This window comes from Xenopus laevis, chromosome 5S (genome assembly GCF_017654675.1).
Source record: "Xenopus laevis strain J_2021 chromosome 5S, Xenopus_laevis_v10.1, whole genome shotgun sequence".
Lineage (NCBI taxonomy): Eukaryota > Metazoa > Chordata > Amphibia > Anura > Pipidae > Xenopus > Xenopus laevis.
Genome location: NC_054380.1, coordinates 40,192,192 through 40,209,724, shown reverse-complemented (window position 1 = coordinate 40,209,724; position 17,533 = coordinate 40,192,192). Strand labels below are relative to the sequence as shown.

Here is a 17,533-nt window from a genome sequence, read left to right as displayed (position 1 = left end):
ACGTGCAGCTTTTCACTTTATCTAAAAGTTCAGAAAACTGAAGAAAATCTTGTGAAAGCACAAAAATTCTGTGAAATGCAATTTGCAAGGTTAAATTAAGGTGGAAGAGCAGAGTATTCGGCCAGGAATATATGGAGACACAAGAGAAGAGATATAGTAAGGTGCAGAGGAATAAAGGGCTTTGAAGGTCATGGAAGTCAAGGACTGTGGCAGGGGAGGGATCTGTACCCTCTTGGATGAGAGGACGAGAATTCTGGCAGCAGTATCTAATACAGACTGTAGTGAGGAGAGATAGGAGTTAGGGGGCCAGTTAATAGATGGTTACAGTAGTCTAGTCAGGATAGGATGAGAGCATACATGAGCATCTTAGCTGTAGCTGGTGAAGGTGAATTATGTGGTGGATTTTGGCAAAATTGCATAAGAAAAAGTGAAAGGTTAAGAGATGTGTTTTTTTTAATTATGTTATAATATTTATTGGTCTTTTAATATCGAATGCGGGAAAGTTAGTAAATAATATGATTCTATAAGGGGTCTATATATTCAAATTAAAGATTAAATTTTTTCCATGATTCAAGAATATCGAGAAGAAAAATTGGTCTTACATTTTTTTCGATCTCAAATTTGTTTCTCGAACTCAAATATTCGAAACTGACACAGGTTTCTGCACTCCCAACAGCTGCACCGCAAAGACCATGAATACAGCACTGATTACATTCAGCAGCACTGTATTCATGAAGAAGTGTGGGTGAAGCACTTAGGTATCCCCCTTCCTGCCCTATGCCCTAACTTACTAAATGACCCCAAGTATATTTATAGTATTGGGGCAGAGGGCACACATGCAATCTTATGACTAGTACCTTCTCTGTATAATCTCTTCTGAAGGTGTAAATGACCCACCAAACATGTTTCAACCATAGAAACTATTGTAATTTTTTGTCACAATTTCTAGACTCAGTACTGTGAGTGTTACAACTGTAGGAACAGGGCGTGCTTTTAGGTGCAACACAAAAGAATTGCTTACTACCTGGTCAAGGTACAGTAGGGGGCTCATTTACTAAGGGTCTAATTTCGAAGTTAAAAAACGGCCGATCGATTCGAACGATTTTACAAAAAAATACTTTGACTACTCAAAACTTAGCCAAACACTCAGAAAGGTTATAGGAGGTCCCCCATAGGCTAAACAGCAATTCGACAGGTTTAAGGTGGCAAAGTGTCGAATTTGAAGTTTTTTAAAGAGACGGTACTTCGATTTTCGAATGGTAGAATTTTTTCAATTCAAATCGAATTTTGGCCTATTCGATGGTCTAAGTACCCAAAAATTACTTTGAAATTTGAAGTTTTTGCATTCGAAAATTCACTTCGACCCTTAGTAAATGGGCCCCTACGTGTTATGTACCTTCCTTCATAAGTTGTTAATTTCAGTGGGCACAATGCTCCTGTTTACCTATCTCTGTTCCTAGCAGTCATATAGAAGTCTTCTCATATTTGAAACAGTCTGTTCAGTTCACCCTTACGGTAAATAAAATCATATTGCTGAAGCATTGCTTAGAAATACCAAAAAGAAGCAAGTCCCTCTGCATGCAATTTCAGAAGTCTTGAAAAGTACTTTAAGACATCAGTACATAAAATCTGCCATGGAATTGATGATGAGTGTCAGTTTCATGTTCCATCCACAAGAGCACTTTGACAAAAATGCTTTTCACTCAGCTTTTCTCTGGGTAATAAGTGCTGTGAAGAGGTATTTAGAGATATAGGAAGGGTTTGTTGCCTGTTGACCTAAGACAGAGCTGTAAGTTTCCTGGGTACACAGAATTGCAAAGTAGAAAATGCGTTGCATTTTTGTGCAAAAGAAACTTGCACTGCTGTTCTCTGATAAGAAATGATATGTTATTGTTTTGCTTTCCCCTGGACTGAGTGAAGCTATTGAAATATTCATGAACTGTGCCACTGACTGGTTGCTTTCCATATCCATACACTGAGGCACTGACTAATGCTTCTGTTTGCCCATAAAATTCAAAACAATTGTATTTATGCAACTTAGCTTCACCCCCCCCAAAGTACATTTAGCTCATATAAGAAAGTAATGTAAATAAACATAAACTATTGCAAGAAGTAATAATCTAACTTATACTAATGGGGGGATGCAAATAAAAAGCAATAAGAAAACATTTAATATAATCTCCTTTTCCATATTTCCAGAAGTAAAATAAATAAATAAATGGAGCCTATATATTAGGGGGTGATTCTACCTGTTTCATTGTGCTATGTATGATACTGTACGTATTTAAATTTGAGGCCTACCCTCCCCTACCGCTCAAGGGTTCAATAACTTATAGATGAATATGCCATTAACCTCCTTTACTCCCAAAACCTGGCTGAGCTGATGTTGGTATGATGCCTCAAACTATTAAATTTTTCATGATCTCGAACAATTACTAACCCTTGCTTACCATTTACACATACTTAAAATTATCATACTATTGTATTATTAACCTTTCTAATACAAAATTGGTAATATAAAAGTAAATGTATGATTTGCCATTGCAAACATATCCCCATGTTAGTTTCTCCCTAGGTGTTTATTAAAATTTTAGTCACATGACCTCAGTAGTGATGGGCTAATTTCTCCTGTTTCGCTTCGCCGAAAAATTTGCGAATTTACAGCGAAATTCGCTAAACTGCGAATAATTCACAAACGCTCATCTTGACAATTCCAACACAAACATCTTAAAGGGCAATTTCATAATTTTTTGTAAAATGGTCATTGGGGGTTTGTGGCCATAAAATGGGTGTGGTCAAAAAATGTTCACCATTTTTCAGATTTTTGTAGGTATACAACGTTGAACTTGAAAAATATGTTGGATTTTACTCTATGAACGTCGGCACGCAGATGCCAATGCGGTTTGTGCTTGATTATTTTACACAACTTCATAAATATTTCATACCATAGTTCCGAGATTTTGGTAGAAAAAATTTGTAGCTACAAAACACAGACAATAGATTTTCTATCTTTCTATTTTCTATTGTATGTTTGCCTGAGATATATGCATGGGGAAGTCAGCTCTCTGCATGCTGTGTCAGCCACTGCTTAGCTAAAGCTTTTTTGGTTTATTTTAATAAAAAAAATTTTTTTTTCAATTAGTTAGTTAGTTATAGTTAGTTAGTTATAGTTAGTATAGAGAATGTTATTTTCTCAGCCCATTGAGGTAATGAAAGAGTGCCCAGTTCTTTGAATATCCATGTATAGCTTTGCTTTTTTTCCTTATTATATTTACAATTGCAAAGTTCTTTCAGTGTTTGGTAATGGTATTGTAAATCTTGTTCCGAATCAAAGTCCTTCATGTTGAAATCACAATTTATTCACTGAACAGACAAGGTTGCTCTTTCAGCACTTGCCTAACAACAAAACCAATATGAACATCCAGACATTGTCCAAATCTGTGAAGGTTTGCAAGGAAATATTGTCTCATACTTTGACCTACCTCCCAGTAGAGATAAGTGCTGTCCATAATTCTTTTGCATATAAGATTTGGAGCAGTTTCTATTTTGGCCTTCATATCTTAGAATAAACATTATGTAAGGCAAACACAATTTTAGGAAAATAAGCAGGATTCCTCCATTGAAACTGCCCCTTTGAAACAAGAGACAGAAATATTACTTCAAGATGCCTTATTTAGTATTGTTAGTCCCTGTTATATTCCATTATGTGTATAAGTGCATTGCTAAACAATTAAATTCTGTTGAAAAAAGGTGCAAAACCATTTTACGCTATTCTTATACCTTGAAATATTTACTGACCCATAATCAGATCTGAAAGAACTTTGCAGTAGCGCAAATGAAAATATGTATTTTGATTAGAATCTTCTTCAGGCTCAGATCCTCAAAGGCCCAGGCCTCTGAAAGTTGTTATTGTTGTTTAGACTTGTCACCTGGCCAGTAATAAATGATACTTCATTCCACTGTTATAAATACAGGAAAAAGGCAACATATACAGTATAGCTCCTCAATAGTAGTGGTGTAAGAGGTGGGAGGAGAGCAGGTATTGACAGTCGGGTTCGGAAAAGTTGAGGTGGTGTTCATGTGGGGTTCAATCAGGAAACAAAAGGAAACATTTTCTGTCTTTTCAGTGGTGCAGGAAATAATAGGCCCACTGCATCGGAAAAAGTTGTGTCTATATTAGACAAATATTACTTTAAAAAACATAGATTATATACAAAGCTACAAATACATAGGGGCAAATTTACTTAAGGTTGAATATCGAGGGTTAATTAACCCTCGATATTCGACTGCGAATTGAAATCCTTCGACTTCGAATATCGAAGTCGAAGGATTTACCGCAATTCGTTTGATTGAACGAAAAATCAACAACAACAATTAAATCCTTCGAATCATTCGATTCAAAGGATTTTAATCCATCGATCGAACAAACGATTTTTCTTTGATCAAAAAAAGATAGCAAAGCCTATGGGGACCTTCCCCATAAGCTAACATTGACTTCAGTCGGTTATAAGTGCCAAACTAGGGGGTCGAAGTTTTTGTTTAAAGAGGCAGTACTTCGACTATCGAATGGTCGAATAGTCAAACGATTTTTAGTTGGAATCGTTCGTTTCGAAGTTGTAGTCGAAGGTCGAAGTAGCCCATTCGATAGTCGAAGTAGCCAAAAAAAAACAAGTTTTTTTTCCTCTATTCCTTCACTCGAGCTAAGTAAATGGGCCCCATAGTTTCTTTAACACTGAAAATGAACTGCTTAGGAGGTTTTACTTGGCAGGTCAAAGAAAAGGAGCTAGGAAAAGAGAAAGTAGCAGTGCTGAATTCTTTGCAAATCACATATATTTTATCTCATTTCAGAAGAGAAAAAAAAAAAAACCCTGGCTCTTTGCTTGGTAATTACTGTGTGGTCTTGCACCCTATCCAGTAATAATGATATTTTATCAGCTCACTTTCCTGGCCTGAGATTTTTGTTTGCTTTTGGGATTTTCCAATGAAGTTTAGGCCCAGGAAGATGTGCCAAGCTGACAGCAAGCAAAATCATAGTCTTTTCACTGTGTATAGTCTAAGACTAGGCACATTCAGCTCCATGTTCCTTCTCTACCTTGGTCTTAGAGCTCATACTGTTGCATCTCTACCCATTGTTAATGCACATGACTGGGGCTGGATTGGATCCCATGTATTTTGTGTCCCCTGGCACTCATACCTTGTAGTGCTGCATGCAGAGAGATAGAGGTGCAACTCTTTGTACTTCATTGTAGGAGCACACAGCATTATGTCTAGGTGTCATCTAAATGCCATCTTGCCTTGTCTTCCAGCAATCTTTTATCAGTTTGTAATAGTTATTTGTGGCACTCTCGAGGGCTGGAATATCTGTGTTTGAACTCTAACGTTTATTTAAAGGAAATCAATGGCTATTTCACATTGCAGATAAATGAGCAGCTTAAAGGAACAGAATAAACTAAATGTGAAATAAATACATATAATATTTGTATTCGTGCTTAGAAATAATATAGTCTGTTAACGAGCATTTCATTTAACTGAGATAAAAGCATAATTCCTGTAATGCTTATGGCTGATGGACTATAATTAAAGTGCTTTTTTATTTGTTTTTTTTTTAGAACAGAACATTTTGTCACAGAAACCTTTGTTTACAGCACTGTAACCAATAAAGTAAAGCATCATAGACCATTTTCATTACAGCAATCCTATGAGGAAGAAATGTGTGCCTAAAACTGCTGACAATAGCATCCAACTCTACAGAATGGCAGACACACAGCTATAGCAAACCCTGATTGGTTTCTTAGGAGTTAGTGGTCAGGTTACAATATTGCCCAGTGTTAGCAAAGGAGCCCACAATATTCTTGATTGCTGGGTTTCAAAAGTGAAATGTGTCTGCATTTATAAATGACCCCTAAAATTGCAGTTCTAGGTTAGTACAGTAGATAAAGTCCAGGCCAAAGACAAAAATGAGAATATGAAAAAAAGAGAAAAATTAGAAGCAGCACTCTTAAAAGGGCAAATAATGTTATAGTAACTTTTGTAACTCTTGCAGTATGCCCTATGAGTTGCTGACCTAGGACAGTGTAGAACACATAGCACTGCACAGACAATATAAGAATGATTACAGTCGGCACTTTACTCAAGGGAGGCTGCTAAAATAGAGTTACATCTTTTTTCTGCACCTTCTAACATATATTCATTGTCCAAAAAGAATAAATTAGAGGAAAATTGATGTGCAGACAGCTCCATTAATTGAATTCATACAGAACTACCAGAAGAGCCATGTTGTGTTGCACCATCCATATACCACAATTGTAGTGTAATAAAAAGGAGAAGAAAAATTCATTATGCATTTTTACAATAAATTCATTCGTATCAAACATTGTGGATCATTCATATGGTCAAATTTGTAGTGAATTCATTAAACGGTGAATAAATATACAGTGCTTCCAGTAAATAAAGTGCCCTGTGTTATTCACTCTGATAGTTCATGTTGAGTAAACTTCATGGGGCAGATTCATCAAGGTTCGAATTTCAAAGTAAAAAATACTTCGAAATTCGACCATCGAACTAAAATACTTCGAATTCGAATATCGAATTCTAACTTTTTTCACCGAATTTGGCCATCGAACGATCGAAGTAAAATCGTTCGATCGAACGATTAAATAGTTTCAATCAATTTTAGACTTAGAAAAATGGTCTAGAAGGTCCCCATAGGCTAACATAGCACTTCGGCAGGTTTAATTTAGCAAAGTATTGAAGTCAAAGTTTTTTTAAAGAGACAGTACTTCGATTATCGACTGGTCGAATATTCAAACTATTTTACTTCGAAAAAGTAAATTCGAAGTCATAGGGCAAATTCACTAAGCGCCGAAGCGCCGAACGCTAGAGTCAATTCGCTAGCGTTGGGCATTTTCGTTACTTCGCAAAAACGAACTCTGGCGTAAATTCGCTAGTGTTACTTCGCACCCTTGCGCCTGGCGAATTTTTGCTACGGACGTAACTACGCAAATTCACTAACGCGCACAGTGTACTGAACGCTACCTTTTACGCTAGACTTCCTTCACCACCTCAGACCAGGTGAAGCGCAATAGAGTAGATAGTTAAAAAAAATTCTAAGTCCCAAAAAACGCTGGCGTTTTTCTATATTATGGGTGATAGGCTGAAAAAGATCGAAAAATTTTTTGGGGCTCCCCTCCTTCCCCCCTTCATTTCCTAACTCATGGCAACTTAACTATACAGTGGGCACATGTGTAGGGCAAAATAAATATTTTATTTGATGTTTTGAAGGTTTCCCAGGCATTTGTAGTGATTGTACGTATTCCTCCATTGAAATTTGAGTTTGGCGCCGTATGCAAATTAACCATCGCTAGCGTAACTTCGCTTCGCTTAGCGAATCAACGCTAGCGCAACTTCGCAACCTTACACTACCCCTGAGCGCAACATCGGATTTTAGTGAATTTGCGAAGTGCTGGCGAAACTACGCCTGGCGAAGTGTGGCGAAGGGCGGCGAAGTGCGGCGAAGTTACGCCTGGCGCAACTACGAATCTTAGTGAATTTGCCCCTATAGTATCCTATTCGATGGTCGAAGTATCCAAAAAATTACTTTGAATTTTGAGTTTTTTTTACTTCACTTTACTACACTTCGACCCTTGATAAATCTGCCCTGATAAACCTGCCCCTAAGTGTTGTAATATTCTAAAACTTAACATATAATTAGTCAGTTAAAATCAATGGAACAATTAATGTAGCTAAAACACTTAAAAATAATTAATGTATAGACCAGGTCTTGCGGGATAATATTGAGTGATAATAAGGAATAAATTAATCCCACCTAGATCATGACATCCAACCACAAAAACCCCCTTACTGAGTAAACTCACTCTATGGGAGGTAGAAATAGTGAACGAAGGGTGTGATTTCAATTTAAATAATAAACAATACAGCCGATGTTCATTAATTTACATCACCACATTCGTCAAAAAAAGTATATTGGGTTTCACCGATATGTTATAGGGATGACCTCTAACACTTTTGTCCTCTCAGAGGCACCTAAATGTATATTGGCCTTATCCCTATCACTTGTCCTCATGGCAATCGTGGCCCATTAAATGCAAAAAAGTGAAAAGATGGCGGTTAAAGTTTGGTGAAACAAGATTAGCATCCCACAGAGCAATGCTGTCCTATTTTAAACCGGCATTGTTCAAAAAACAGTCCCCCTTCTCCTATTTCCACCTCCTCCTTACAAGCGGCACAGCAAGAAATTGTTTTGCAAAGAGCACTCCGCCTGACGCACATTTCGCCCGTGAAGGCTTTGTCAAAGACATAGAGTTAACACAGTTACTTCCTATAATCAACTGTTTCAAAACTACCAGAACATTCTTCTATAGGAAGCTTAACAAATGCAAATATGGTTCACAAAAATGTAAACACACCAAAACAAAATGAGATGAGGTCCCAGCTCCATATGCAATGCTCATATCAGGGAATAGATTAAAAAATAAAGGAACTTGATGCTGTAGTGGAACACTTTTGACAATGGTCAAGGACAGAGGTTAAATTTTAAGGGTGTCTATTGGGGTAAAAATTGTTACCCAACTTGGAGCCACAGGTTAGTAGAAACCACACTCAGGTTGGGGAAACAATACTATTTCCTGATTCCTGTGTCCTCAGGCTTTCCTCAAAAGAGGTAGCAGAGATAAGAGCACCAGAAATAAAAACATTTTTATCATCTATCATAACATTGTGTTTGTATGATATTTATAATTTTGGCATAGAAATATTTGTCCAACACTTTTACATTACCTGTCTGACTCCCTGTGTTTGTATATGAGGGGGCTGCCATATTTGTGCAACAGTAGTCCGTTAGCATTAGAAACTCTAACTGACAGGGTAAAAAGGGACAGTCAGGTTGGCAAACCAGTCAGGTTCAGGAACAAACAACAATTATTTACAAAAGCAGATCTATCAACAAAAAACAATCAACATGACCTATAAGTAACTTTTAGGGCCTTATTTATCAAAATCTGAATTTTTTTATTTAAATAAAAAAGTACGACCAAACTAGAATCCATGATTGGACCATATTTATTATTAAAAAAGCAGAATTTAATCGGAGCGGGACAAACGATAAAATCAAGCGAAAATCCGAATCGTACAATTTTTTGGGGATTTGTTCCCCAAATCGCTAGATTTTTTCGGGCTTCTTCCAGAAAAATCGGAATTTCCAGGTTAAATCCAGCACAGAAACTTCCAGATAGGATAAGAACCTCTCCCATTGACTTATATACAACCTCGGCGGGTCTGAGATGGAGTATTTTCAGTTTTGGCCTTCCTCGATGTAAAATAAATCTTGAATCTTGAAGATGCACAAGTTAGGAAATAGGTAGGAGTAGAGGGGAGGCCTTGCATGCCTTCTTTCTGCACCTCATGTACAGCTCTAACAAATGCATGCAGCTCTCTATCCATAGGGTGAGTGCAGGTCTCTGTGCTCTGTTTTTAAACGAAACCCGCAGCAAATGATTTACCTGCAGGGCAGGAAGCAAAGTACAAAAAACATGGTAGATTATGCCTGTTTTTTACACTTTACACAGGTAGTATATTATCCCTATAATGTTTGGGAATATCTTCTATATATGTACTTTCATTGTAATACTACATATGATTTCATGTGTATTTAATTTTTATATGAAATAAACAGAAATATTAGCCACAAAACCAGAGCAGCTGTCTCTTGAAAAGTAACCAGATCACTATGTCTTTCTGAGAGAAACACTTTGCTGAGTTCGGTTGGCACTGTGACTACAAATCGTTCCATGCAAGATGTGTGTAATTCTCTGGAAAGTCTTTTATTATACTTCAGCCATCGGGTTTACAAAGAGGGTGCTGTTTGTAATGAGCAAAATTATAACATGCTATGTAATTGCTTCAAATTATAGTCACAGGATTCCTGCAATATTCTGAATATTTGTGTCTATTTTTTCAGCTAACGGAACACGTGCTGTTTTGTCTGAAAGACTCCAGCTTTCATTTTTCTCAAATTTGGCACCTTTGTAATCTACCAAGGACACTGGACTTGCCAAATAGCTTAAAAGTTTAGGAGTAACTACTTTTCAGACTTTTGAAACGAAATTCCTCACTACATGCAAAAAGAAAATCTACTCATTTAACAACCAAATCCAAAAATGCATGTTATTCTCAAACATCACTTTCCAGGAAGGGTTTCTTATTCCAACAGTATTCATTATTAAGCAAGACAACATGGTGCAAAGTGCAAAAATCACCATTTCTTTGCACTGTGCACCATGGCTTTCTGCCTAAATCAATTGTTGAATATCTCTGCACTTTGTTTTGGAGCACAGAGACCTGTGACTAATCCCATGAATATAGAGCTGCCTGCATTTTGCAGCAGTGTATTCATGATGGCCAGGAGGGGGCACACATCATTTAGATGCACAAGTTAAGGAGTGGTGGATGACACAGGTTGCAACGGGTCGGACTGAGCTGGAGGGACACCGGGAAATAATCTGGTATGCTCAGACCTTGTGGGCAGTGGCGTAACTACCGGGGGTGCAACTGCACCAGGGAACATGGGCCCTGAAAATACGGCTCTTGAATCCCCAGAATTGTCAGGCTATATGCATGGCCACCTAAGCAGGTCCTTCAGCATTAATAACTTCAGTGTGCAAATTGACCAATTAGGGAGCCTAGCACTTTCAATTTGCTGTAAAACCTGAAGCGCCCCCTGATTGGCCAGTTTGTATATTAAAGTACTTTGTGCCGAAGTAGTTTTTTTTTCTTCGTCGCTTCTTGCTCCTGCCTTTGTCCCGATCCCCCTCCACCCCCCCTGCACAGAACATGCTCAGCATGCAGATAACAGGCAGAGGAAGGAATGCAGCTGACAGCAGCAAGGAGGAACGCTGCTGCCTTTCACAGTAAGATTCTGTAACAAATTTGGTGGTCATGCCATGAAATCCTCCCCTAGACCCAGTGCCAAGCTAATATATGACCCCATGGACCTTCCAGGCTGGAGTGTATTGCTGGGCCCTTCCATTAATGTCATGCAGGTACATTCCTTCCAAGATTATCCCTGACCATGTCCAGACATATTTCTGGTCCACCACAAGCTTTTGGAAAGTCCTGTAGCTTCCCATTGATAGGAACAGGCTCTGTCCTCCCTAAATAGAGCAGTATGTATCAGAAGTAGGGTTGCCACCCTGCCGGTAAAACACCTGCCAAGGCCGGGGCCGGTATTACAAATTTACCGGCAATGCAGTTGCCGGTAATTTGTAATATCCTTTAAAAAAAAAGCCCTCGGCCTGCCCCCATTTGCGCAGAACTTACCTTTTTTGTAGTCTTCTTCGCATCTCTGCGATGTTGCCCCGCCCCTTTTTGCGACGTGTTGCTTAGCCCCGCCTCTTTTTACATCATGACCCGCCTCCTTTTTGTGCACATACAGGGTAAAGGCTTTACTTTAATTGTTCTTTAAAGAAGATACGTTTATGTATAGATGCAAATCACCATAGAATGATAACGCTGCTCTCCTTCTTACTGCAAAGTTAGTCCCTCAATCACATAAGACATTTTAGTCTGCGGCCCAGCTGGAGAGTATTTGACATTTTTAACTGACAGCTGTGTCAGTCTATGGTGATTGACGTCTATACATATCTCTGCACAAGATGGAGCTCCCTTTTTTAAAAAAACTGCCAGAAAGGCGCAGACCAACAGAATATTTAAGGGGCGAAGGGGAGAATGGATGATTTACATAAGGGCAAAGGGAAGCCTGGGAGTAGGGATGAGGAAGAAAAGTGGTAGCACAATAGTTAAAAAAATAAGTAGGAACAGAATATAAAGCAAAACAATAGAAAAGAAATGCTGTAACAGGGCGAAAAAAATACAGAGAGGTAGTGAAGCAAAGCAGGAGACAAGTAAACAGAAGGAAAGAAAAGTAGAAAACAACCAAGCAAGCGAGTAGGATGTTGAGCAGTTTATTTACATATATATAGTTTTTATGTCTGTATACATGGTTGTGGTCGTGTGCCGTGGACTGCTTTGTGCCTATTGATTCTGGTATAATACATGGAATTAATATGTATAATATTATTTGGCCTGTATACAAGAACAACATATACAGTGAAACCTCAATTTTACATACCCTTATTATCCCCCCGAAGCTGCTTTCATATTTTGAGTACTGGGTGAGCTTGTCATAAAAGTAACTGATCAGTAATGTCTGGCCCACCACTAAAGATGTTTACAGACTTTTCGCATGATTCGTTATCACTGCGGTCTGCACCAGATTATTTTCACAATATTGTTAGTTATAAAAATGGAATTTTAGTTTTACAGTACTTTGGCCTAAAAAACTGTACCAGTTTCTGGTTCAGGCACTGGTGTTACCCCCCTTTGATCGCCTCAGTAAGAAGGAAGTAATTTACGTAATATGAAGGGGGGAGGGGCTGTCTCATTTGGAGAAGCTGGAGAAGCTGTAGCTGCAATGGGGTGGGGGGCCGAGGTGACTGTGCCCACTGTCAATGCCCTCTACATCTCATGCAGAATTTTTTTTCCAACCATGAGGTGCACAGCACAGACAGTACCAGGCAGAAATGCTCTCTGCATGAGCACTAAGGTAGGTTCTTGCACATCTGCCTGCAGACAACGTAAATGACCCCTTCTCTCAGATCTTTTGAACCAAGTGGTGGAAAGAAGATATTAGTAAAATATTAAAAATGTCTCAATCCACAATAAGTCTTAATCTGCACTGATATTATTGGATGGTGGAGAATTACATTTCTGTATTTGGATACATTATAATAACCTCTTTCAACCATCTCTTATGCAGACATTTCTTTTTATTTTCGAAGCTGTAGATGGCAGCGTTAATGCAGGGTCCCTTAAGGGAGGTAGGTACATCTTGAAACATTGTTAATTTACGGTACCGGTGTATTGAATCTTAAAGGCAACTGTGTCCAAAATTCTGCGCTTCCAAAAGCAAGTCTTAGATAGATTCCATGCACACATGGATTCTTGCTTCTGATTGGGGAAGCATGGGGTAGTCTTCAGGGACCAATCATAATCATCAGTCATAATAGACTTGAAATTGAACCTCCTTTGTTCTACATATAAGATGGGGTATTAGTTATTTCAAGATGTTCAGCCCATCCTAAACCATTTATTCATATTAAAAGATACCTTTTACCCTTTGCTTTTCCAGACAAGTTTCTAGGGTGAACACATATGCGTACTAGAATCACAGGAGTATAAAAAGTCAAATTAGCAGACGGTAAAAACATTAAAAATAAATATATAAATCAGTGTTTAGTCAAAAATACATAATGATTTTGAAGGAAATAAAAACACGACTTGAACAACAATATTTACATCGCACCAATAGAAGCAGAAAAGCTGCGTGGGCTGACAGCAATTTTGAAATGTTTGGTTTTTAGATTCATGCTGGCAAATATTTTTCGTAAAGCTGTTTTACCAGAGCTAAAAATATATAAATAATGTTTTACTCGATGAAAGATGTGAATTAGTGAACGCATTCACACAGCCATTACCGTGTTTTTATACAGCGCATGGGTAATGTGTATTCCTTGTAAAGCACTGCCAATTTTTTTTTTGGACTGTTCTAAATAAACAAGAATCATTTGCTGGTGAGTATTTAAGATCATAGGAAGGTAGTGCCTAACAAGTAGAGTGCAAGCTCCACTGGGGCATGGACTGAGGATGTCATCTCTGTAATGCACTGCAGAACATGTTGGTGCTATATAGGAAAAGAATAATAATTGTCTTTTGCTTTTAACAATGCGTTGAAACCAGGAATTGGGTTTGCACCTTATTTTCGAACTGCAACTGTAATCAGTTTATGGTGATTTCCAAGAAAAAATACTGGGTGTAATTTTTTAAAATGTTCTTTAACACCGATAGTTAAAGGATCATTGTTCAGGTTGAGAATCTAAAGAACAATTGTACAAATATAGACAAAAGAGATAAAATAATACAAATTCATAATTAGGGGTAAGGGTACAAAGAAAAATATGCATATTTGGATGCCCCAGTGGACACTGGTGTTTTAAACCACCCAGATGCTGCCTAGAAAAGTTTGGGTTTCAGCACTCTAAAATAATAAAAGGTCCAATCACCCATAATAACCAATACGATGTTTACTTTAAAAACAGGTGGCCAGTAAATGCTGCCTGCTGAATTGGTGTTTTTGGTGACTAGACCTATAGAAAACGTTTCACCTTTTATTTCATTACCCCCTAAGTGGAAAATAAGGCTTGAAACAGAAGCCACAAAGAGATGCTTTGAAGAAGTAACAGAGTTCAGTAGCTGAGACTAGAATAAATGTGCAACAGTCAACTGCATCTAGAACCCTGCAGAGCAGTGGCCTGTATGGCATTGAATCAGATGGACCAAGACAAAGCTAGAACAGATGTAATATATAGGAGTAATATAATTATATAATCTCTAAGTTTGACATGAAACTTAAATGTTGGAAGGTATATCTGATAATATCTGCTAAAAATGACTCAGTATACCATAAGGCTCATTTGCAGTGGGCCATATACTGTGCAAAATGCAAAAAAGGCCACAGGCTTTTGCAATGCATTTTGGAGTGTGTCCTGGATGGAATACTGAAAGGCAGGCGGTACAGACAGGCCTAGCAAGAGCTTCCAGAATGAGTCCTAAAGAGCACCCCCCCCTTGAGATTATTCATCATGAATTCAATATTTATATTAGCTAAAAACATCTTGCCAGTGACAAAGAGCATTCAGGAAGATCTCATGATTTGCCTCGTACTTTGGAACTGAATCTTGATAGACATTTGTTACATTGGACTGATTCTGTGCCATTATCCCATGGGTTTTTGAATCATTAAACGAGGAAGAGTCAGTTCCATTTATTTTATGTGCTGGCAGTGTATGCACATAAACTTACATTTGTAGCCTGTTAAAGCTTAAACGGTCATCATCATGGATCACTTCAGCTAGGTTCTGTTTTAATTCGGCACAAAATAAATCTGCATATGGGCAAACAGGCAATAGTCTATTTAAATATATTAAAACAATGTATATTGTATGTTTGGAAAGAGTGAATGTTTGACATTGAAACACAACTTGATTTTTTTTATTTATACAAGATCCATAATCAAGACAATTACATAAACCTTGTCAAATGTTTTGACAGATGTATTTTGATTTGCTGTTAATCTACATTTTGGATTACAATACATACAGAAACACTCATAGAGTTCCCATACAACCTATTACAGCCACTAGGTGGGAAGATTTATGTCTGTAGCATTGGGGAGGTGCCATAATCCCTGTCCTGTAAAGAACAATGCCATGCCTTGGAACAGGAATGGGAATAAATACATCTATCCTCTAAAATGTTAATATTTTATAAAGCACACTATAACATTTTTCTGATCTTTTTTTAAGGTCAAGTTCAGACAACAGAAGGCAGAGTGGAAGGGAACGCATGTCATCTGCTAATGATAAGGGCCCTCCATCCATGGAGTCTACCAAGGAAACCCGATTTTGTGCCGTTTGCAGTGACTATGCATCTGGGTACCATTATGGTGTCTGGTCGTGTGAAGGATGCAAAGCTTTTTTTAAGAGAAGCATACAAGGTAAGCATTATGCTGTAATTCTACCTCTATGAATAATATAGTGTCATTTCCCCTGCCACCATTTATGATGATGTCATTTAGTTGTATTACGTTGTTTATGCTCTTAACTGGCAAAAAGTAGATGATACATAAGGTACAGTAAGTGGAAAGGGGAAATATATAAGTGAAGTATGTACAGGTATGGGATCTATTGTCAGGAAACCCATTATCCAGAAAGCTCTGAATTACAGAAAGGCTGTCTCACATAGACTCCATTTTATCCAAATAATCTCAATTTTTAAAAATGATTTCCTTTTTCTCTGTAATAATAAAACAGTACCTTGTACTAGATCCAAACTAAGAAATAATGAATCCTTATTGGAAGCAAAACCAGCTTTTTGGGTTTATTTAATGTTTACATGATTATCTAGTAGACTTAAGGTATAAAGATCTAAATTATGGAAAGATCCATTATCCGGAAACTCCCAGGTCCCGAGCATTCTGGATAACAGGTCCCTACCTGTATAGTTATGTATAGCATGTTTCAGAAGTGAACAGAGAGTAGCAGGGAGATACTAATATTGATAAGAGGAAATATAGATAATGGACAATAGAATAGAAAAAAGAAGGGAAAAAACAAGACAAAGCACATATAATCATCATGAAAATGTACGTATATCCTCATGTTAAAAATCTTTGTCCAGTGCATGGAACCACAGATGTTGACATCCAAGATTACCTGCTCAGACAGACACCCAGAAAAACACAAGCTTATAGGCAAATACTGCAACCTGGTTCACCAGTAGGGTGCTTGGCATTCACTCATTAACAACGAGTAAAATATATTGGTAGAAATTTACTCTGGTTTTCAATTATCACTGGTGCATATTTGTAGTAGACAAAAACACTACGTGAGAAATTGAAATCATTGATGTTTTGTAATGGCTACACCAGCTAAGCAATGACATCACGTCACATAACTTGGTGGTCAGTTCCTACACTCAGAGTAGATCACCAGGGGTTCCAGAGGGCACAAGCTCTTGCCAGTTATCACTCATATTGTATCCTGTTATCTTGGTACTGACCTTGGCTTGTCCTGACTCTTTGCTCCCTGTCTTGAATATCGCCTAGACATTGGATTTGCACTTTAACTCTCACACATTAAAAATAAAACTGTTTTTGTGACTTTGGACAAAAGGGGGTTAAAAAGTAAACATTTTAACATAACAGCACGTGAAATATTACAATTTAACTTGAAATGATTTCAACCCAGTCTTTAATGCATTGCTCAAAATGCATCTACTATCCTAATCCTCTTCCTTATAGTGCCCGGCTTCAGTCTGCCTGTATCAAGTCATGGCATGGGTTTATGGTGGACATGTACCCAGCTGAAATTGATTCTGAACTGATAGTCTCCCCCCCCCCCCTTCTCACCCTGACACTGAAATGTGTCCTGTCATGTTAATATAGGGACATGAAAGTCTGATCAAGTAACATTATTAAAATATAATTTCTCTCTCTGCAGTTTCTCTATGTAACTGGTAGAAATAAATTAATCGTTAACTTAGAAAGGCAAAGGCTTTATATAAAAGCACATATAGATTTTAGGTATGTTTTATTTGTTGATTTATTGACCTGTCTGCATAAGAAAAAAAACAAGATTTTTTAAAAGAAAAAGATTTTTTTTGTTCTTGAATGACCTGATTTTGGTTAAAGGTAGGCTTTGAATAGTATAGATTTGAATACTACAGCAAGTGGATAAATTCGATACAGGGCTGAAGACACACTGGGAATCATTTATCAACATATGACAATTTGCTCCCGGACTGTAACCTAGAGCAACCAATTAGTTATTAGCTTTCTTCAGTCAGCTACATGTAGAACAACAAAAGCAAAAACTTGATTGGTTGATTGGATTGTATGGTG

General features: G+C 37.6%; 1 protein-coding gene across 2 annotated transcripts in view; it reads left to right on the top strand.

Annotated features, from left to right (window-relative positions):
- Nucleotides 1–17,533, top strand: part of esr1.S (estrogen receptor 1 S homeolog) — a 111,088-nt gene that overhangs the window by 37,634 nt on the left and 55,921 nt on the right. Inside the window, exons 1-2 of one of the 2 annotated variants that reach the window (XM_018264270.2) lie at nt 10,825–10,925; nt 15,438–15,628. In XM_018264270.2, the coding sequence (XP_018119759.1) occupies nt 10,849–10,925; nt 15,438–15,628 (268 nt within the window). In that variant the 5' untranslated portion in view covers nt 10,825–10,848. 2 annotated transcript variants of the gene reach the window in all.